The following is a 24,896-nucleotide window of genomic DNA, read 5'->3' as shown; positions in this document are numbered from 1 at the left end:
CGAGAACGATTATGCATTTCGCATATTTTTGAATAAAATGATTTTTATAATGCATAAACAAACAAACAAGTTTCGGGTTAACTGAATACGAGAACTATTATGCATTTCGCATATTTTCGAATAAAATGAAAATTATTTCGTAAGATAATCTACAAACAGACAGACAGACAGAGGATAATCTTATGGGATTTTACGTGTATACGGTTTTTATGTTATTTATTATACAATATGTAAAATACGTTTATTAATTTTTATCGATGACTAACAACTAGAGTATATATTATTTTAAATATACGAATACCTACATACATGTATTGTACATTGCATATGTAAATATACATATATCATACATACGTGTATGTATGCAAATACGAATATGATTATACGCGTGTTTGTATCAACCACCCACCCACCCACATATTATGTATGTTCTACATCTAATTAACACACTACAATCAATTATCCATTCGAACAAAATCAATTACAAACTTTACCACGTAAATATCTAACACGATTTTTCTGATCTATGCATAATTTCTTCGTGTAAATATTATAATTAATAGTTTTTATGATGATACACACACACACGCGATATTTGGTAAATAAAAAGTAAAATATAATATTGCATTTCCCGTTATAATTTATTTTCTCGCGTTTCGAAACGATATCGATTGTAAAAAAAGAAAAAAGAAACAAACAAACAAATACACGAATGTAGGAGAATAAATAAAAAGTGATTTTTTTTTCTGTCGAACGAAAACGAGGGTGGATTTTGTTGTTTTTTATCAACGAATACGAACGAGCAGGTACAATGTGTACAATTGAAAAATTATTTTAGTGATGACATTTTTGTATGCACTTTTAAATATATTGAATAAAAATAGAATGTACAAAGTAACTCAGCTAACTTCTCAAGCAAGTTTCACGTCTGTGGTCATGTGTAAGTAAATGTATATAATATATATATACGTTTGTTTGTATGTATGTGTGTGTACATACTACTATTTACAAAGTATACCGCAAGAAGCAGACGAATTACGAAAGGAAACGCACTTTATCTTTCAAAGTTTCCTTCATCCAACACTTAAATGAAATTCCTTTTGATTTCTCAATCTATCCAACTTAATTGAACTTTTTTCTAATATCGTACTAAAACATTTTATTTTGATTTTTTCCTTTTATTTATTTTATTTTTAATTCATTCATTTAGGTCACACTTCATCTGCAATTTTAATAGAATTTTTAATTACTTGTATTTTATAAAAACAAAAGTGCATTGATAACTAACTTAACGTTATTATTATTATTATTTAAACATATTACTATATATAATATATTTCGTATAATAAAATTATCTTACGTTTGATTTTTAAATCGATATTGAAATAAAAATGAAACCAATGAAACAAAATATTATTATTAATTGAATTAATCTGAAATAAAAATAGATAAATAAAGGAAAAGCTTATCAAGAGATGTGTGTATGTGTGTCTGCCTACAGGAACACAATGAAAATATAGAAATAAAATATATATTAAAAAGGAAACAAAAAAAAGAAAAATAAAAAAACAAGATTATAATATTTCGATCGAATTGATACCGCAATTTTAACATCCTTTGAATCGGTTCATCCGATAAAATGCTAACTTTTCCTTTCATGTTCGTAATACCGATTCAATATTAAGCGGATTTAATTACTGCCAATGGCATGTACTCGCTCTGAACGTAAATTTCACTTTCCTTTCGTGTTACCCACGCCCCCATGATGCATTTAATAACGATATAATCAAATTCTATGTGTGTATACGTGTGTGTGAATGAGTATGTGTCTTTCTATGCACGATTTCTGATTACGAGGCATCCGTGAAAGGTACATTTAAGAAAGAACAGAGGTGTTTAAGGGAAAAGGGTCAATACTTTCGTTGAATAAAAGCCCTAGTTCTGAATGATCCCAAAAGGGATGATGATCATCGACACTTGAATAGAAATTGAAGAAATAAATGAGATGAGAAGGAAGATAAAATAAATAAAATAATATTATTAAAAAATGAAGAAGAGTAATCCTTGTTCTTGTGGATACAAATATCGTGTATGTTATAGTCACCCTTTTTATGTATTCGAATCATTTCTCTACGAACACGTTCTCATATTAATCCTATACAACTTCCTCTCTGAAATCAACAGTAGACAATTTTTGTTTTTTCCAAATGGGTCAGCCCATTCACGTGTCCACGTAGGTGTTAACTTCGGTGATCTAATGAGAACTAGTTTCTAGTTTTTATTAAAAAAAAAAAAAAACAAATGAATTGCTATAAGTGAAATGAAAATTAATTAATTTCAGGAGTCCAAAAACAGAAATACAAACTCTAGGGGACTTTTTGTTTTGTATCGGTGGTTTTAGAAACAAGAAAAAAAGAAAGATATTAAACGAATTAGAAACTAATTAGAATTGAATAAGAAATTAAAATAAAGGTAAGAATAAGTTGTAAATAAATATGTGAAATTTCGTATAAACAATTATTATTATTATTATTATTATATATTAACCAACCGGTAGATCGGTGTCAGCGATAGACTCAATGCTATTTACAAAGGTTCAACCCGATATTAAATTCTATTTTAGCTTGAGGCACACAAGATGACGACGTGGTCTTTGTCGTACCAATACGGAATCGATAGGATTCGAAGAGCTTCAACGGAGAAATCGTTCCTTACTTTTCCGTTCAACGTTTAAAAAGGGTAGTATGAATGAGTGTGAACAAGACAAAGAGAAAGACAAAGTGAAAGGTAAAGAAAATGGATGGCCTGAACAAAGGGACAAAAAAAAAAAAAGAAAAAGACAAAAAATAAGGAAAGAAAGAAAGAAAGAAGTGAAAAAAGGGGGATGCTTAGGAATCTTTAGCAGACGTCACACATCCCTCTTATACTCGAAAATCCAACTTTAATGCTGACGACAACAATGAAAAAGAAAAAGATGGGTGGAGAGTGGGGTGGGGTGAGGTGTGGGGGAATCCGATGGGAAGGTTTTTCCTCCACTTGCAAAGATGCAATCCTTGCAATTTCTACAATATGCATAAGTTGAAAAAAACGAGCCCATAATCCGAGAATTATGTCTGCCTTTATGTTAATACATGGGATTATGTGTAGCTTGAAAATACATGTATATAAGTACGTATTTATATATATGTGTGTGTGTATATGTATAACACCCGCAATGCAGTACCAATTCAAAGCACGGATTACGAACTACAACTTGTATCACATCACTGCATCCTACATGGGGATGATGATACGTCGTTGCAAGTCTACTCAAACTACCAAAATCAGCCTGACACCGATTCGTGAATACGTGTGTGAACACACATATATATATGTTCATGTTTAGCAAAACTACAAGAAATATTACAGGCTCTTGTTGAAAGACCATACCCCGTAGGTTTTTCGGCTAACTATGCAGCAACTAGTACGATGTTTCTTTTGACTTCTCTTCTACTATTTTACCCCTCCTCCCCACTCCCAATCCCGGATGTAAAATGCGCGAAAACATGTACGAACTCTGAGTATTCCTTTCTTCTTTCTATGTTTTGATTTGTTTGTTTTTTTTTTAGGCAGAGAAGAAAGGGTTGGTTTTTTAGGTTACTTGCAATGAACACGGGTATAATAGTAGATGCATAATAAATTTCAATGATTTCTCGTATTATTTGTTAGTCGCTGCTACCAACATTTTTTCTCATTCGCGAGCCCACACTCCTTCGCGTGTTTTCTTTTTTGTTTTTTCGAAATAAAAATCGAAAATTCACGCTTGAATATTGTTGTTCTGTAGATAATAATAGGCAGAGGACGTGCGATCGATTGAATAAGTATTGTAATTGAAACTGGATACGTTCCAGAGCAACAAGTTACCAAATGTTATATACACGCTCGATTGTATTTCTATCTTGAATTGTTGTTAATGAAAAAACAAAACAAAAATAAAAAAATTCATTCTCTATTCCGCGTGTTATTCCTTTTTTATATATATTATATAATATATTTTTAACAAAATAGATAGTCATTTATTTAATTTACAACTCGTTACGGGGCCCAATAAACTGGGGACACACACAGCAGGTGTTACTTTGTATTATTTTCGAATGTTAATATACATTTATTTAATTAACTTTTTAATAAACAAACTTATATCCTTAAACTTAAATATATTTAACAAAAAAATATAATATACCCCTTTTGGTATAATCCATCCAAACACACATACAATAATGATGAAATAAATAGATATAAAATTTCAAAAGCGAAAAAAAATATAAAGGGTTGTTTTTAGAAAGATGCAATTAACATAAAATTGTTAAACGAATCCGCGATCAAAGGGTTGTACAACGATGAAGTTTATTTTTTCCGTGTTTCACATCGAACACTTTAGTTGAGCTGATTTCAAGGCGATGCTAAATCTAACAAAAGGGGGAAAAACATAGTTGAGAAAAGAAAAAGGATGAGGAAAGAGATAGAAAGATAGATAGATATATATAAGGGAGGAAGAGAAAATGGGGTGGAGGGAATCAATGAGGATGGCGTCGCTCTGGGGCGTCGACGCTGCTGCTGCTGGGCTATGCGTCGCGACGCCTTCAACGTTTACCGACGCCAGTCGACTTCTCGCGAATTTTTCTTAAAGATAAACATGATATTCCCTTTTTCGAAAGAGAAAGTTAACCATCCCACCCCCACCTCTCCAAAACTCCACCCCCAACAACACAACAACTTTCATTTCTTTCTATTTCTCATTATAATATAATCATTTGTCTGTCTGTGTGTGTGTGCCTGTACTTTTTGTTCATTTTTGTATTTTATATTTATTAAAAATTATTTAAATTTCTTAACGTATATCAAAAACAGTACACGTGTTTTTTGTTAATACGTATCTTAATTTTCCTCCTGCAAAAATAAATGTTTCTTGTTTTCATTAAGCAGGGGGATGATTATTTTGTGGGAATGCTTCTTCAATTGTTTTATTATTTGTATAAGAAAGTTCAATGAAATATAGTATATAAAATATTTGATTAACATGTTTCCCTGTTATGCTGTTTATGATGAGATGTCATTTTTAAGCCACGTGTACCATTTTTGGTATACGGTAACAAGTTTAAGTTTTATTTTTTCTCTTATTTTTGAGATAGTATATATATATATTATTTTCATAATTATAAATATTAAAAGGACACACACAGAAAATAACACTGATAAATAAAATAAAATAGAAAAGAAGGGAGATGGAAGAAGATGAAGAAAGAAAAGTAGAAGTAAAAGAACGATTGCGATATCTGTATCTACTTCGTAGAGCTTCTACTTCGATAAAAACATGAAAACAAATCGAATAGAAAGAGAAAGAGAAAGAAGAGAGAGGGAAAGGGAGAAAGAAAGAGTAAGTAAGTCGAGATTCACATTTTTCTTTCTTTTTATTTCTCGCTTTCTTTCTTTCTTGCTTGCTTTCTTTCCAACTTTCTTTTTCAAATTGAAAAATCGCTGGTAGTCGAACATTTGAAAGGCTGCAAAAATTCTGATCGAAAAAGGCTTCCACCCTTCTTCCTTCATTCACAATTTTCTTCTTTTTTCTTTTTTTTTTAACTTTGACAAGTTTTAATAAAAATTTACAACGAAAACGCATTTGACGTTAACAACACACACACAAACACACACCTAAACTGTTAACACCGTCTCTATTCGTACATTTATTATTTCTTTTTATTTCGATTACTATATAACTTACTTTGTTTATATTTTATTTGACCATTGTTTTCAAGAAATAAACGATAAATCTACATTTTTTTCTTTTTCTTTTATTTATCTATAATGAAATTAGAGAAATATTAAACAAAACAAAAAAATTCGTTGTTTAGTTTATATAGACGAAACCTAATTTGCTCTTTTAAGAGAAAAAGTCCAAAGTTTAGGCTAGTTTGAAAACCAGTATTTAATATAAACAACTTAACAAGTTTCGCAATAACATTAATGCAACTGAAGTAACAGTAAAGATAAATGTAATTTTACATGTTGCATGTTTCTCTGATACTTGTTATTGCTTTACGTTAAATACAAAGTTTCCTAACAAACCACAACCCCCTGTATAACAATCGCCGTAGAAGATAACTGGCACACTGTATTAATGTTCAACTTATTTATCATCCATTGTATATATAACACAGTTAACATACAACAAATATTATTTATAATCGTAATAACAAAACAAAAAAATGATGCACCCATCCCCGTATAAGAACAAATTGAAAACTATTCAGCCTGTACAAATAAAAATTGGTCATAAGACGAAAACAAAAAGACTGAAAAAGTAAAAAACTTTGTTTCTACTTTCTATATGATGCAAGATAAAAATGAAAAAAAAAAATCATATCGAATCCCCATCCCCGACCCCCTCCCCCCTGCTATTGTTTCTCGCAGATAAATTCGCGAGAAACAACGCGTAATAATTTTGTATTACGTAACGGCCCGTTGTTGTTATCATTTTTTTTTATTTTTTTATTTTTTTATTTATCTTCTTCTTCTTCTTTTTCTTCTTCTTCCATTTATCTCCCTAATGAATTTTATCGAGTAACGAGAAGAGTTTGGTGTTTCACGACTGGGGTCGCCCGTATTTTCTTCTTCCTCGAGGATGAGAATAGCTCATCTAATCTGCATTCGCATTGGTTCTCGTATGTAAATTGTACGCATGCAAATGACAGGCTTGATAGGTTATAGACGCGGATGCTATGATACAGAAATATATAGAACGTTGTCTATATCCTCCCCACCCCCGAATCCAACCCCCAACCCCATCCCCTTACTTCCTGTAGATGATAGCTAAATCCGATTTATACAGGTAAAAAATATTTCCTTCTAAACCTGTGTATCTTCCGATACGATAGGGAACAAGAGATACAGATTTCTGTGGAACTATGAATATTTGTCTAACTAATGTCTAGAAAATATAGCCTGAAACTTTGCAAATCGATTTATAACTCGATAAGATATTGTACACGTAAGAAAAAGGGTGTACTTTAATTTAATATAAGTTTCATTAAAATCTATTTACTTTTAGTATAAAAAATATTTGCCAAAACATTTTAAAGAAATGGCAAGGTAGGAACAATTTGCAGCATCGCATTGTTTGCCTTTTTCTGAACCTTTGCAAATTGATTTATAACTCAAAATGGTATTCTACGTATAGCTAAAAGAGTGCACTTTAATTTAATATAAGTTTCATTAAAATCCGTTTGCTAAAAGTATAAAAAATATTCACCAAAACTTTTCAAAGAAATTGCAAAGATGCACAATTTACAGCATTGCATTCTCTGACATTTTCTGAACTTTACATGCTAAATTTATAACTYRAWATGGTGTTCTACGCGTAGACAAAAGAGTGTACTTTAATTTAGTATAAGTTTTATTAAAATATATTTACTTTTAGTATAAAAAATATTTACCAAAACTTTTCAAAGAAATTGCAAAGATGCACAATTTACAGCATTGCAATCTCTGGTATTGTGTGATCGTATGGCTGCGTGTGTCTGTGCCCAAGAATGTATTCTTTTCAACATTGTTTAAATATTAATTTGATATTCTATAGAATATCAAAGTATTATGTCCGATGCGTAGAAAAAACTGGATGAATTTTTCAATTTCCGACGTTGTCTGAAGGCTCTTTGTATTCCTAGTAATGCCGATGAATTACTAGCAATGACTAATTTCCGAATTTAACGGTAACATATATATCGAACTAATAAAAAAAATAAAAGAAGAAGAAGAAGACAGAAAAAAAAGTTATCGTAATAAATGCAAAAAGGATTGTTTATTATCACTACTAAATCACTTTGAAAGGACCCTCGACAATGGTGGGTGTTGGGATGGGGTGTTGTGGGGGTGGAAAGGAAAGTCTCATAGATGACCTAAATAATTGAGTGCTCCTGTAACCTCGATTCGCTCGATGAACTATGGAAATAGGACAATAAGAATCCCGTCAATGAGGAGGATCAAGAGGATGAAGAAGAAACAGGCTGAAAAAAAGGAATTCGTCTAAAAAATATTTAACAAACGACAGTATCAAAAGAAAAACCTATTCTGAGTATTATATTTGATCATTTGATTGATCTTTAACGTGAATAATAATAATAATAATAATATTCTACGAAATTCGGTTGTTTAAGTATTAATTTGATATTCTATATGATACCAAAGTTTTATGTTCAATGTTTAGGAAAAACTGTTTCCGATTTCATCGTAATGCTCTTTGAATTAACACTTTAACGACCGCTCACACAACATATGTGTGATGCTACCACCGAAGGTTTTTGGCCAGTACCACATTATTTTTAATTTTCGATTAAACTACGGTTGTGTACCATGTAAATTGTAATAATTTATATTGATAAATATTAAATTTTTGGTTGTTTTTTGTTTTATGTTAATTTTTGTCGTGAATTTAATAAAGTTCTTTAAAATAAATTCTTCAAAAATACTGGCGGCCCCTGACGACGTTTGACTGCGTAGACGTGCGCTCGTTAAAGTGTTAATAAGAATGCCAAGGAATTACTAGCAATGACGGATTTCCTACATATATATATATAATACAAATCCAAGAAAACGAAAAATCGAATGACGGGATCAATCAGGAACATCAAAGAGGGAAAGGATCATAGGATAGGAAAACCTCTGAGAAGATTTTCGTGTAATTTTAGCAGAACCAGGATGTAGAGCAAAGCTTGAGAGTAAATGTGTCAAAACTGATCATCATCATCATCATCATCACGTATCATAATACGATACAACACACGCATAAATATCGTATCACGCGATATTGAAGTTTTATGTAGAAATCAGAAATATCGACAACGCTGTCACTCGTTTTTCTCTGATAGTTCAGCTTTCCTTTTATTTATCCTTTTTTTTTTCTTTTTTTTTTTACTCTATTTTCTCACACTATGCGATATACGAGATAAATTGATCGATTAAAATAAAAAATAAAAATGAAGAAAATAAATACAAGAACAAAAATAATAACTGAAAGATACGAGAATTGCAATGGCACTTGCAATGATGCACATTAACAATGTGCATATAAATATAAACCAATCCTGCGTATTATGGTAATTGATTTATCGTTGATATTTCGATCATTAAAATATTTGCACTTATTTCATATATTATTAACAAGTTTTAAATAAATTAAACCCGCAAATTCACGTGAAATCTTGTCGAACATTTTTCCTTTAGTATTAAAATGCATTTAACAATAATAAAAATAATAATAGATATATAATTTTAATAGCCGACAAATGTATGACCATGTTGGTCACTTTATGGTTTAATATACAAACGGAACAGTTAATTTGTCACCCTCTCCCCCCTCCCCCCGCCATCGTAATAGATCGAACCAACGGGTGGGGTTGAAATTAGCCTGGAGGATGCATTATCATGTGCAATCTATGAACGCCTGCAAGCTATTACAATATCTAAGCTTATATCAACGTGTTAATATTATTAGAAAATTGGCCGCGTTTCCTTTTGTTAATGTGTTATCTCTTTCTAAGATCATTCTAATGAAATAACAAAAAGAAATAATATACAAATGAAACAAAATAACAATCCAATCGTTAGATTTTCGTTTATCCATATACACACGTGAATAAATAAAATATGACAATTAAAATATCACATTGATTAAAAAAATAAAAAAAGGATTAAAAGAAAAGAATTTTGGATGTTTTCCTAAAGAAAATTCAACTGCATTTTCTATATATTTTTTCGTAATTATTATGGCTGTTTAGAAATAATCCTGTCCGCACGAACTGTAATGCACGCTCGCCGTGCAATTAGCGTAATGTTAGATAATAATGAAAGAGAGTATGTGTCCTATTATTAAGCCGAAGGACACGTAATTACTTGAAGAACCATAGGCATTCGTGTATGCGTGAAACACAAATGTAATTAACGTATCGAGAAAGATGAATGGGACACGATCTGTAACACCTTTCATATAATACCCAAATCAATCTTTTCACTGTTACGTATCCTCCTATAGAATATATTTTCAAAATATTTTACATTCGCGTATTACGAGCAAGAGATTTTACGTAACAAACCAACATCGATGTAATAGAAAAAGAAAAACATATAAATTCAGGATGAGACAAATTTGTAAATTGAATTTAGTCACACTTTCCCGAAAAATCAACGTAAGTGTGTGTTTTATTTTTCGATAAATTAACAAATAAAATATCATTGAAAATGAAAATAGAATAAATGTGACAATTGTAAATGTATTGTTTCTTATAAAACATTAGAATAAAAATAAATCTAACAATTAAAATATATAATATATTATCAACATTGTCAACATTTTTCTTCGACAATTTTAATGTGTTCGTTTAGAAAAATAAAAAAGGGGAATAATAATTAAAAGAATGCTTAAATTATTCACGAATGTTGAAAAGGATTTCGATCCGATGGGTAGATGGATGGATGGATGGATGGATGGGTGGGTGATATAAGCAAAGAAGATCAGAGAAGAGGTCGTAGAACTTTTTAATGGTTCTCGAATAACAAGCACAAGCATCAGCTGTCCTTTGTAATATCTATCACTATGTCTCTACGACAAGATAGATGTACGTATCTTGTAGATAAGTGTATGTGCGTACATGTGCGTATGTATAATAGTCGTGTACATATACATGTACATGTCTTTTTCTGTGTGTATGTGTATATATCTGCATAGAGAGTTCGTTTGTAAAGTACAAAACACTTTCATGCTATCCTTTCATTCTTGCTTTTGAAATATGACGTTCTACTACTACGATTCTCCTCTTCGTTCCTTGTGCTTTTCTATCTCCATCTCTTTCTCGTTTCAACCGACACTAATAGACACGCGGTAAGAGATTGATACTACAGTGGAATCCACGTAATCACGCTTTTAGAGTGAAATGCTTACGATCCTAAGCTTTACAAAGTGAAACAGGAAGAGGGATAGACGGATAGACAGAAAGAGAGAGAGAGAGCTTTCGCTAATTGAAGCTTTGATCGTAGATAATTACAATAATCGCACGGGTTTTACCTTATAAATAATAAAACCTTTTTTAACTTTTTGTCAAATCGAAATAACATGGGGTTAATTATTGTAAAAGAATTCTTATTCAAAATTATGCACATGTGACACATATTTATGAATGAATTATTTATTCTTATATTATATGAATGAAATAATATTTATAATTAAACATTAGATATATATATATATATGAATATTATAATAATAATTATTTAAATCGTAACTATCGTGACTTTTACATAATCATGATTATTTTGGAAGTCCACACGTAAGGGATGTCGAGAGTATACTAAAAGGTGTGGTAATTAAGTGAAAGAGGTCTTAAATTTACGATGAAGTTTCTCATTCGTGTTCTATGTTCATAATAAAAGCTGTAACTGTTGTTTTTGTTATTGTTGTTATTGTCATGCTGCAATTACTCGTCAAATTAGAAATTATATTAGGACGAAAATTACCTTAGTCTGAAAAAAAAAAATATGTAATGAAAAGAATCATATTATAAATGATCTAAGGGGGGGGGGGTGTATAGTAATCGATATATTCTTGATAAAAAAGTATCATTGAAATGAATTTACCTTTTCGTGTCATAATTACGATCAATTAAACGCTTTGTGTCACGTAATTACGATACACATTGATACTCTATGTTTGTGTGTTTGTGTGTGTGTGCTTTCATCGTTAACGCTTAAAAATCGTTTAAACGATTAAACGCGAGACGAGACGAGATCAGACGAGAGTACAATAAGCAGAAAAAGTAGGAGTGGTTTGTGGACTATAAACGAGCGCGAAATTTACGATAGACGAGCCAAGAATAATAATTAGAACTTTCCTGATCGTTTTGTTCAACGACAACAACGACGACAGTAAGGACAACACGAAATGTATATTTCGAATCTCTACTATATGAAAAAGAAAATAACATTTAATTATAGTATTCACAAAAACATCAAAATTGTTATACTGAATTAAAAATATTGATAAATAAATAGTATAATACTATAGTAGTTATCATTTTTAGATAGTATAATTTTAAGATTGGTGATAATTAGTGGTAGACGAGGGGTGTGTTAAGAGTAAACCAAAAATGTGAGATAATTATAAGTGAAATAATGATAAGACATTGTAAAAAACTTTGTAAGTTGTGCAATAAAAACCTGATTATATATATGTATAGTATAATACTATAATCATGGATAATTAAACTACTTACACAAAAGATAAAATATTAAATAACAGAATAAACAATATAAGTGATTATAATATATGTTAATAATCAAAATATATACTACAATTCTAATAATAATTTATAAAAATACAAATATAAATCTATAATTGTAACATATATTAAATAAATATTAATATAAATATTATAATAAGGAGAATAAACATATGATCAACTATCGTTTCGTGTTTTAATAAATTAATGGAAAGAGTATAGTTTTATATATATATATATATCAAAAACAAAAAACAAAAGGGAGAAAAAGATAAAAAGTTACATTTGAAACGAAGTGTATTTTTCAGACTTTTCCATGAAACTACCATCACCATTCGACCTCCCTTCCTCTTCTCCTTTTTTCTCTTTATTCGTTTCCTAGTAGTTCTGTGCAAAAGAAAACTGGTGGAGGTTCTATTACGTGTATTTCATGTCCGTAACAAGCAAGTGGCAACCATTTCCGTCCCCTTTCAATACTACCCTCTATCTCCTCTCTCTTTTTACCTTTATTTTTCTCTTCTTCTTCTTCTTCTTCTTCTTCTTCTTTTTTCTTCTTCACTATTCGTACCCACGGACGATCTGATATTCTTATCTAACCGAGCAAAAAGAAATTCTTTTTAACCGAACGGTTTACTTGCAACGTCACGAACTTAACTAGCATAACATAATGCACGTTAAAAATTCGATCAATTTTTTAGTTCCTTTATTTCTTCCTTTTTTTCTACCCCTTACCCCTATTTCCGATAATAAATAATAACTCCGAACTCTTCTACGTTCAATTTGATCATATTTTTCTTTTCTCACGTTTCTTTAGATTTAAATTTAGATTATTGCTAATTGTATATCACACATGATTGCGTGCCCAATGAGAAAAGAACAAAAAGAAATATATTCCGTGGATGTTGTTGGTGTTTGTATCACGCGTAGAAAATAAAAAAATATATATGTATGTGAATTTATATACGAATGATTTATTGCACAACAAATGATGCGTTGTATATCACGAGATTACGCGACATTTAAAGTTACAATACTATCTCGCTTTTGTTTTTTTTTTAAATGATATCTATGGTACGTTCCAATAATCAGAATTTACAAAAAAATATAATCTGTAAATCGAGTTCAATTGAAATATATTTCCAATTGATTCGTCCCAATGTAATATTGATTTTAATTTTTCGTTATTGGAATGAAATTTCTGCTAGATTGTATTGTAATTTTATTTGACCATCGTCCTGTGTATAGATTTATCTTTAATTAGAATTCTTCTTAAACACTTTAATACATTGACACATATCGATGATATACCAGCAGTTTATTTCAATCATTTTGACCTTCGTTCTTAATTACAACACACCTATTTCTCCGTTCTCTTACTACTTTTTTATTACGAACATCCAATTAATCTCGATCACCGAAAAGTAATTCTCACTGCGAACAGTAAACCCCTACGATATACTAGAACTCTTTCTCCATTTCTTTTGAACTTATTCTTTTTTTACATTAAACTACATTCACAAATCTTCTCGAAATTTTTGTTAAACATTGAAACAATTCAATTCTTAATTATGGGTTAATATTATTTTCAATTGTATTTCTTTAATTTTCGATTGGAAAACCAATTTGTGTTAATAGAAATATATTTAAATAAGATTAATAATTATTATGCAACTCGTGATTAAAATTATTTTGAAAAACAAAATTATTTACTTTCTGCATTTAACCCCTTTCTTTCTCTTTTATCAAACGCGAACTATTTTTCTTCTTTTTATTTTTCTTTTTCTTTTTTTATATCTTTTTTATTTTTTATATATAAATTCCAACCAACGACTATGGGAAAACTCTTCGCGTAACGAGATCCGAGTTTCGATCTTACGAAGAAAAATAGAAAATAACGTTTAGCTAAAGGGAGAAAAATTGGTTCGCATTTTCAGAAGTTAACTGTGTATGTGTGTGTGTGTGTGTGTGCACGACCGATCTCAAATCTTCTTCGAGAAAACATACAGATTATTACTATGATGGTTGGTTATATTCTCTCACGAGAGAGGATATTATTTTCGAAATAACGCATCCATCTTCATGTATCCTTCTAATATGTTTGTAAACAATGAAAGATTACCGAGTAATATTACACGATTTTTTGTTCTAAATAATATCGCGTAAAAATATTACAAGAATAATTAAGTTTTTGTTACATATATTATTATATTTAAACATTATTATATATACAATGAATCCTAGGAGTGTATTCGTAAAACAATCAATATTTTTCTTGTAATACAATATTTTCAAATTCTTGTAATATACAAAAACATATTTTCAAATTATTCAACTTTCAAATTGATTTACATTAAATGTGAGAACAAGAAATCCATTATTTTTAAGTATATTTAACATTAATTATATATAAATAAATTTAAATCATCAAATTCTAATCATCTAAAAAGCATTAGAAAATGCAACTAACATTATTACTAAAAATAAATAATAATAATACATTTCTATGCATAAGTATATCAAAGTTTTGATATTACAAACAAATATCTATTATTTCAAATTGACAGTAAAAGTGTATATAAATACTTCTATGATTCATAATACATGTAAATACATTTACACACACTTAGACTATTAAAATTTAATAAAATAACTTTTATCTATTCTCTCTCGACAAGTGTACTGTAAATATATTCACATTGTTTAATACGTAGATTTATACATATACATGAAACATATATACATTTGAAATATTTTAATTTATCGTGACACCCCGTGATAAACGAATATTGTTATATATGAGAGATGTTTCAAAAAAATATATATAATAAAAGAATAAAATCAAAAGCTTCGTACCGTCCGACAAAGTTACCTTGATACGTGGAAATTGAATTTTCAAAAAACAAACCGCTATCCGTCTCTGGTTTTCCCCATACAAATTGCCACTGGGTTGGGTGGACGTAAAATTTGTCAAGTAAAACAGAGGATATTATGAAACGTTAGTATGAAATAAAAATAAAAACGAAAATAAAAATAGAGAGAGAGGGGGCTGGTGGGAAAAGAAGGATCAACCAAAAAAATGAAGAAAATAATTTGAAAGTAATACACAGAATTCGGTGAATTAGTCTCCCGCGAAAATCTTATACCACAACTGTTAACACCATCAGTGCTAGCGAAACAACACAACCCCACTACCACCATTACTACCACCACCACCACTACTACCACCACCCCATTTACCCTCGTCACGTGGAAAAGAATATGATCCGCCCCCGACATTACTTTCCACTACGCAGAGTTTCCTCGTAATTTTTAACTTTGTTTTTAAGAACTTAAACTTCTTTTTCACCGCACTTCTCTCTCTCTTTTTCTCTTTCTCTCTTATTTCTTCAACTTCTCCATTCGAATAAATTCTATAAGTTTTTTTTTCTCTCCTTTTTCCTGACTTATCAATAAAGAAGCTCAAATAAAAGTTAAAAAACAAAAGAGAGAGAGAGAGAGAGAGAGAGAAACAAAAAGAGAATATCCTTTAAAAAGTTCTTAAAGTTTAACTCTGCAACATTACAGTTATTATTATTATTATTATTACTGTCGTTATTTTATACACTTATTAACTATAATATAAAAATATATTAAGATAAAACAGAAAGCAAAGAGTAATGACCGAAAAAAAAGAACAAAAGAGAAATAAAATAATAAAAAATCACGTGTTAAAGATCGGATTGATATAATCGATATAAGGGATCGTTGACTACTGACCTTGACTCTCCGACATCTCCGAGCTGCGATGGATCTTGACTGTTTTCTGAGCGCCTCCAGAGGAAACTGCTGGCCACTGGTTTCGTTCGAGGAATTTCCACCTCGGTGCCACTTCGTAAACTACCCTTTCGCACCCCCGCCCTATGCTTTGCTCGATCAAAAATCTCACTTCGTGCACCGATTGTTTTGATATCTTATTAACAAACACCCCTAACAGCAGCAGCAACAACACCACCACCACCACCACCACCACCACCAGTAGCAGCAGCAGCAGTAGCAGTAGCAATAATAATAAAATTAACAACACGATGACGATGATGACAACGTCAATGTACGTTGTCAACTATCACGATTTAATTATCAATGAAAAACAATTCGAATCCGTGTCGAATAAAACAAACTTTTGTAATTTCACCGACGTAGAAGAAGAAGAAGAAGAAGAAGAAGAAGAAAAGGAGGAGGAGGAGGAGGAGGTAGAAGAAGAAGTGAAATTATGTGAGTGCATTCGCAAAAACTTTTTCGATTCTTGTTAGATTTGTTTTTTCTTTTGTCTCTCTCTCTCTCTCTCTCTCTCTCTCTCTCTCTCTTTTCTATTTTTTGAAGGACTAATATAAATTTGATCTAACAATTCACACAATAAACTTTATATATAGATATTATATTTATGGGTTTACATATATGTGTAATATACGTATGTATGTATCTACGAAAGGGTGAACGTTAAAACGAGGGGAAAGAGGAGCAAACGAAAGGACGCGAATCGCTTGCGGCACAGTCTGGGCGGTAACTGAGGCGAATGTAGGCGTCTCGACGCTCAGCATCGCTACTACCCCCTTCCCCTCTGCTCACCAACGCTTATCTCCTACCACCTTCCAGAATCATGCTGCTGGCTGGCCCTCTCTATGCCTTTTATCGTTTCTATATTTACTTTTTTTTTCTTCTATGTATTCTATCTATCTATCTATCTATCTATCTATACTATCCTATCTATCTCATTCTTCCTATTTGTTTTCTTTTTTCTATCCATCTATCTACCTATTTTTTTATTTTTATTTTTTATATTTTTCTTTCTCTTTATATATATATGTCTATCTCAAACAATAGTAATCCCGAATCTAACTTGGATATGTTCGTTTTAATTGCAAGGATTTAGCCGATAATATATATCTAAATACAAATATAATATATATTATATACCAGTTAATTATTTCGAAAAGTTTCGAACCTAATCATAAAAATAATTTCATTTTCGGGGATCGAGTTTTTATTTTTATATTTATTCATTTATGTTTTTTTTATATTATATGACCAAATGTGTTTATTATATATTGTTTTGATCCAATTAAATGTTTCATTCTTTGTTCAGAGTCAAAACTTTTTAAACCCACCCTTATAGATTGGCCAATAAGTTATTTATTTATTTTTTTTTTTTCAACAAAAATCACACGGACTTATTGGATGGCCTAAAAGTATTTAGTCCAAATGGGAAATGCCTAGACAATGTATTTACACAATACATTTTATACATTACATAATACAATGTATTTAATTAAACAATCTAGGAAATAGAAGAATTGTTATAGACTTTTCCTAGATATTCAATAGAATGACAAATGAGAAACCGATAACAGTGGGCCCTACATAATAATACATCGGCATAAAGTAAGTTCCAATTTATAGAAGTGAGCTTCACGAAAAAGCTCAAAAATCAAGAGGAGGAGCTTCCCTTTATCGTTTGTCCTTTCGGTTCGTTTGATCAGCCGAGCGCTTATGGTGGTGGTGGTGTTGTATGTGTGTGCGCGGGCAACAGCCCGATAATGTATTCTTCTCAGCATTAACTAAATAGCATTTGGTGTTCTATAAAATACCTAAGTAATATGTACAATGTCTAGGAAAAGTCTGCAACCAATTTTTTTCAGCGAATTTTAGGCATTACCTGGGGGGACACGGCAATGTGAACGATGCCTGGGGTACCCGGTATTTTGGGCAATGCCTAAAAACGCCTGGCATTGTAAACAATTATATAATAACTGAAAATAATTGAATATAAGACTTCTATTCTTTTGAAGAACTTCATGTGAAAAATTGCGCGTACAAATACGCACATCCTGTAAAAATAATAATTATAATAAAAAACTATTGTTTAAAATCAAATTTATCTTATTAAAAGCACTATATAATTCACTATAGTAATTAATTATTACTTCTATTTGTTATTTATCGTACAAGTTATATTAACTATAAGAATATACTAACCAGGGGAGACTACGCTCTGCACCCCTTCGATTTTTTAGAAATTTTGCACTCTTGTAGTAGTCTCTTAAAAGATAACATACCACAAAACTATAAAACATCTAGAAGCTGAATAAATAAACAATTGAGAATATTGTAAACATCTATACGTACGTAAAAAGACTGAAGGGTTTAAAAAGGGTTGTTTGATTATGCACATCGTAATGGTTTCGCGGGTTTTTTTTGAATTTACTTTTACTACCCTGTCGCGATCCGAGCGCCCTCTTCTACGCGCGCCAAAATTTGTAATATGGTTTCAATATTAATGGGAAATATTTTCTATTATAATTACGAAAATTTATAAATCTACCTAATTCTGATTCTACATCTTTTATTATTATTAAATGCTAAATTATTTAATGATATATATTTGAATAAATAAAGATTTTGTATCGTTAAATAATATCGTAAAAAAAGAAAATTAAATGATGTTATATTCAAAACGTTAAAGGCAATGTTGGCAATACGTCGATAATGAAAAAAGCTACGTTTCCAATGCAAACGAAATATCAACGTCGAGAAATCCTATTGGTTAAATGAATAAAATTGACGAATAACATAACTTTGTTAGTTAGAAATTATGCTTGATTATTTTCATGATTAAAATGTTGCCAACTTTTCTTGCTGTAATTTGCGAACTATGCTAATTCTTCTAACAGTCTCATCAAATTATTTCGAATTGTAAAAATTATTGTTAAAAAAAAAAGTGATCAATAATTTTTTTTTATTTCTCTATTTATATTCGTTTTTAGTATTTATTAATCCTTATTTAATAACGTCATAGTTTTTCTTATCTTTGATACATAAAAAGTGTCTTCCTTATTTTTAATAGCAATCCACATATAATATATTTTAAAAGCCATGATTTCTGCCACGAATGAAACATCGTTGATAGGTAATATTTTATTTTCAATAAATATTATTTATTTAGTATATACATATGCATATACAGAAATTAATTAATATATATTTTTTTTATTTGTAATATAGATAGAAAAATATGTCCTTTTATGGAAAAATGTTACAGAAAAAATCCAATACATTTTGCAGAAATGTCACATCCACATTGTAAGTATACTTTTAAGATAATAGATTAATATTGCACAAGAGGTATCTTGTAAATGGTGTAACAAGCAAGCAGGAGTTGATTCTACATAAAATATAGAAACTAAGTTGAAAAATGTAGGTTATAATTAAAACATATTTACCTTTGTTTTTGAGAAAAATAAGTTTGAAAATTTGTCTAGTACATATACATATTGATTCAGTTTCAACTCAACAAATGTTGCTATCTTACTTTTGAATTTATCAGAGAACATTATTGTATTTCTTAATATGTTAACAAAACTCTTGTCAGTATAATGATGTTTTTATCTTAAATTTTAATCTACATTTTCAACTGATTTTATTATGTTGAATCAACTCCTACCTGTTTGTATCATCAGTTATAAGATATTCTGTATAAATATATATTAGAATAATAAAAATAAACTAAATAGAAATGTATCATTAATTTCTAGTGGAAAGATTAGTAATCGATCAATTGGACGAAACAATCAAAATACCAAATAATCTAGATTTTGAGTGCGATCGCACTCAACTGTTGCAGCAATTAAAGGTGATGCAAGTTATATTGAGAAGAGAAAGGGACAGAGACGTAGATAGTTTCTTACAATTAAAGATAAACTTATTTTCAACAGTTACTACGAAAAGCTCTTCTACCTCAGAAAGTTCAAAGACTAAAGATGTTATGACCAATAGAAGAACAAATGAACAGAAAATGGAAATGAATGATAAAATAAAAAATCTTTCAGAGACTGCGAACGAAAATAATAAAAAAGAACCTGAAATGTTAACTACGATGGTTAATGAAAAATTAGAAGATATTGTGAAGAGTGAAAAAAGAAATATTCAAAGCGAAGAAATGACAAAAAAAATTAAAGCAAATAATAATATTATTGATAGTGTTGTTAAAGCAAGTAGTTCTAGAGAATGCAATTCAAATGCTAAAAGCATGGAAAGTATAGCAAGTAGCTCAACTGATAATACTTCTTTAATGGATATGTATTTGTCCAGTAAAGATTGCAAAGAGAGAGAACAAATGCGAAATAAAGCGATAAAAATGATGAAACGGGAGGGTTTTCAAATATATGAAGTGACGCCTGGACAATTTATTCATAAATATAAGCGTGCCAGTCCGTATAATATATTTTTTACAAGAATAAGGAAATCAACCCAAACAAGTAATGAATCGCTTACCGTAACCTTTCCTGAAATATTAGATATCAGTCTTGGAGAAATAAAATCCAGTCTACAAATTAATTTCATGGTTGACGTTGGATGGCTTTGCTTACAATATTTATTAGCAGCACAAAAAGCCAATATAACGATTGTATATCAAGATAGAATGGACAATGAAAAGTTAGGCGATAATATTACCTTAGTACGTGTTGCTGCACCATCACGATTTGGTTGTCATCATACAAAAATGATGATCCTGAAATATCAGGATGGTGGAATCAGAATTGTAATGTCTACTGCAAATTTATATGAGGATGATTGGGAAAATAGAACTCAAGGGTAGATAGACATATCCTTTGATTAGCTAATATTTCTTTTTTCTTCTTCCTAAACGGAAGTTTCTACAAAAATTGAAACATATTTCATTTTAATTTTCTACAGACTTTGGATTTCTCCTTATCTACCTCCAATAAAGGGATCTATTGACACGGCTAGTGGAGAATCTAAAACAGGTTTCAAAAAAGACCTCATACAGTATTTGAATAACTACCAAAATTCAGCTTTAGTCAATTGGATCTTTACGGTACGAATGGCGGATTGTTCAGCCATTAATGTTTTCTTCATTGCCTCAGTACCTGGCACACACTCATTAAAAAATATAGATTCATGGGGCCATAAAAAATTGGGTCATGTTCTATCCAATCATGTTACTTTACCAGCAGATGCACCAAATTGGCCAATAATTGCACAAAGTTCCAGTTTAGGAAGCCTGGGACCGCAATATAGCAGTTGGTTAGGGAAAGATATCGTACTATCCATGTCAAAGGAAACTGATAAATCATTGAAGAGTCCTCCGACATTTTATTTTATCTTTCCTAGTATTAAAAATTACAGAGAAAGTTATGACTGTCGACAACTTTCTTGCTGTTTATGTTATAATTTGCTGACGCATTCAAAACAAGAATGGTTCCAGTCTTATTTACAGTAAATCTTAATTCGCATATTATTTTTATTGCATTCCAAATAGATCTCTTTAAACGTTATAATATTTTATAGTCAATGGAAAGCTTCAAAGATGCATAGAACCAAAGCAATGCCACACATTAAAACTTATGCAAGATTATCACCTGATTTAAAAAAGATGGCTTGGTTCATGCTAACCAGCGCGAATTTAAGTAAAGCTGCATGGGGAAAATGTGGTACGAACTATTCCATAATGAGTTACGAAGCTGGTGTATTATTTCTTCCTGAATTTGTGGTGAGTATCAAAGAGGAAAATAGAATAATATCAAGTATTGCTTAGATCTGATTTAAACGATAAATTTTATTTTTCTGATAGACCGGAGAAAAGATGTTCTCGTTAGAAGGTAATGACTCGAAATTTCCACCATTTCCTATTCCATACGATCTACCATTAACTCCTTACGAAACGGGCGATCGACCATTTGTGACGGAATTTTTCCGAGAGTGAAAGAAGATTTTCCATAAATGATTACACGGGTACGTTAAATTTACGTTACAATGGACGATATGTGATATTAATGGCGCGCTCTTTCTACCCTCCTACTTTACTATCATTATTCCTATTATATTTAATAACACTATACATGTATATATAATGATTTGTTTTTATAGCTATGTAATTTATTATTGGACGATATGTGTACAAATATTTTCTAATAAAAAATTCATTTATTTCCATTGAAAAATTAAATTTCGGATATTCCATTACTATAACGTCGCGGTTGCGCGGAGATGGAGGTATTTCCGAAAAAAAAAAGAAAGAAAGAAATAAATGAAAAATATATATAAACCAGCCAAGAAAAATACTCGTTTTCAGGTTCGTCACGCGTAAAGAGAAAATTTTATAAAAGTGAATCGGCTGTTGCAAAATTTTTGGATTCGGTACGTTAGACGACGAGAGAACTACGACAAATACTCTTATTGTTAGTATCGCTCGAATTCGTGAATTCGAGTCAGTTACCTCGACGGGTACGCGTTTTCCATAAAACATCAGCAAGAAAGCGCTTCCTGATGAGAGGCGGAGACACAATCCACCACCTCCAAGTGATATTGACTCGTTTGTGCATGCTCAGACTTCGAACAACGTTTAACCAGTCGTTCGTACCTCCTCCTCTTTCTTACTTTTATTTCTGTCATTCTCTTTCTCTGTCTCTTACTCATTCTTTATTATGTCTTTCTCTCTTTCTCTCATTCCTTTTTGTTCAATCTACACGAGATAATTACACGAAGTATTCAAACATTTCGCAATAAGAATCATTGATCGATTCCCGCCTATATGGATAACTTAAGCAGCCTTGAAAAACAAATATCTCATGTTCCGCTATCTACGTACATCTTTACATACAGTATATGTATTATGTACCCATATATGGCAGAGAGAAAAAGGAAAAAGATATTAGGAAAAAAATACATTAATACTACTACCATACTGTACAAGTAACATTTGTATATATATATATATATATATAGTATATGTGTATGTCTAATATAGATACGGATATACATGGAGGACGATGGCTTGATTCGTCATAGCTCTCACGTTTCTTTCAAGGATATCCTCTAATTATTATAATGAATTTCTCACATAAAAAAAAAAAAAAAAAAAAAAAAAAAAAAGTAATTGTCTCTCGAGATAAATTTTGATAGTTAATTTACAAAATTTAATCAGAACCACCATGTCAATCTATTCTTCTCCGTGTATCTGTATTCTATACACACACACATACACGTATCCTCATTTTATCCTTTTAACAGTTTGCGCGCAAAAATCGTTACACACACACATTCTATCTATACATTACCGGCTCTTAATTCATTTCTTTGTTTTTTTTTTTTTTTTTTCTTTTTTTTCTTTTGCTTGTTTTTTTACTTGCATGTGTATCAGCTAATAAAAATCGACAATATTCATCGATAAGATTTGAACGTCTCCTAATCTCTCAAAGAGTTGATAATATCTATTTTATGTAATATTAACATAAACGAGATAAGTTCGCACTTTCTCTCTCTCTCTCTCTTTCTTTAATCTTTGTTAAACCATATAAAAATAGTACATTTTTGTCGAATTGATTGAGATTAATTATATATGTGAACAAACAATTTTTTTTCAATATTTAAAAAAAAGCTGCAGAAGTTAGGATTGCAAGAGATAACATATTTTTACATTATTCGACATAAAAAAAAAGAAACAAAAAGAGAGATAAAAAGAGTATAATATAGTTAGTAAAAATAGATATGTCTTCAACTAAAGTTTCGTTGAAAAATGAGTAAGTGGCCAGGGTTTCTGCGAACTCTGGTTACTCCTCCCACTTTTGTGGGGAGTCCACAATCCTCCCCCGTAAGGGGAGGACGTTCTAAGCGCAGATGCGAGAAACTCGGAAAGAAACGATACGGCCGTCATGATGACGACGACAACGACAACGACGACGACGACGACGACGCCGACGACGCCGACCACCACGACGACGTTGACGTTGACGTTGATGGTGTTGAGTATAGCAAGCTAAAGAACTATCATCAGTTGTTGATATGTCGTCAATACGAACGGGCTTCCTCTTAGGTCTTTGTACAGGTGTGTGTGTGTGCGTGTAAATGTTATACACTTGTTCTATGTTGCAATAGTGTGCATTCGTTTTGTTTAATTATGCGTTACTGTCACATTTTACTATTGACGATGGTTTTTCCCCCCTTTATTATTGTTCTCAAAATAATAGAAAAAAAAATTTTAATCTGACACCATGAGACGCAACAAATAGAAAAAAAAGAAAAAAAAGATGTTTCCTCGATGAATATATTCATGATTTCTTTTTTCCTAAATTTCCATTCGGTTTGCGTCGTTTAGTTTTTTATCTGTCGCGTTTCTTTTTTTTTTTTTTTTTTCGAAGAGGAAGAACAGAAAAAAAAAAAAGAAACAAAACCATATCTCCGAGATTAATTTTTTTTTTTTTTTAAGTGAAAACGTTGGAATTTTTAGGGTTGCTCCGCGTTCCGATATACGTGCCTCGCCTGATAAATCTCATTGAAAGTGAGCTCGCTCGCTCGCTCGCTCGCTCGTGCATCGAAAGTAGATTTGATTCGAAATGCAAATTAACCCATCGCGATATAATTAAAATATATTCGTTACGAGATCTTTATTTATTCGTTCTTTTATTTTTTTTTTATTTTTATAAGTCGCAGAGACAACTTTTTCAGTAATGATCAGTCGATAATTATAACAAATACATTGACTATAATCTTTATAATAAGAAATTCATTAATATTTATATTCTTATATTTGCTTCA

The 24,896-nt window shown here is 30.6% G+C and overlaps 2 protein-coding genes across 8 annotated transcripts in view; one reads left to right on the top strand and one right to left on the bottom strand.

The window, feature by feature from the left end:
- The window catches only part of LOC106791574 (transient receptor potential-gamma protein), an 88,422-nt gene extending 71,760 nt beyond the window's left edge, over positions 1–16,662 (bottom strand). For 3 of the 5 annotated variants that reach the window (XM_014757276.1, XM_014757277.1, XM_014757279.1), the window contains exon 1: positions 16,062–16,662. The gene's annotated coding sequence lies outside the window, so the exon portion shown is untranslated. The remainder of the gene's footprint in view (positions 1–16,061) is intronic. The other 2 variants (XM_014757281.1, XM_014757280.1) reach the window with 2 other exon arrangements.
- A 2,350-nt stretch (positions 16,663–19,012) lies between these two features.
- The window catches only part of LOC106791576 (probable tyrosyl-DNA phosphodiesterase), a 6,945-nt gene continuing 1,061 nt past the window's right edge, over positions 19,013–24,896 (top strand). The window contains exons 1-7 of one of the 3 annotated variants that reach the window (XM_014757286.1): positions 19,013–19,248; positions 19,344–19,421; positions 19,874–19,971; positions 20,054–20,933; positions 21,036–21,578; positions 21,651–21,852; positions 21,934–22,308. In XM_014757286.1, the coding sequence (XP_014612772.1) occupies positions 20,104–20,933; positions 21,036–21,578; positions 21,651–21,852; positions 21,934–22,065 (1,707 nt within the window). In that variant the 5' untranslated portion in view covers positions 19,013–19,248; positions 19,344–19,421; positions 19,874–19,971; positions 20,054–20,103 and the 3' untranslated portion in view covers positions 22,066–22,308. Of the gene's footprint in view, positions 19,249–19,343; positions 19,422–19,873; positions 20,934–21,035; positions 21,579–21,650; positions 21,853–21,933; positions 22,309–24,896 lie in introns of those variants that run through there. The other 2 variants (XM_014757285.1, XM_014757284.1) reach the window with 2 other exon arrangements.

Source organism: Polistes canadensis, unplaced genomic scaffold, assembly GCF_001313835.1.
Source record: "Polistes canadensis isolate GaletaPanama2010 unplaced genomic scaffold, ASM131383v1 scaffold_320, whole genome shotgun sequence".
NCBI lineage: Eukaryota > Metazoa > Arthropoda > Insecta > Hymenoptera > Vespidae > Polistes > Polistes canadensis.
The sequence above is the reverse complement of the archived record's forward strand: the minus strand, read 5'-3'. Positions and strand labels throughout refer to the sequence as shown.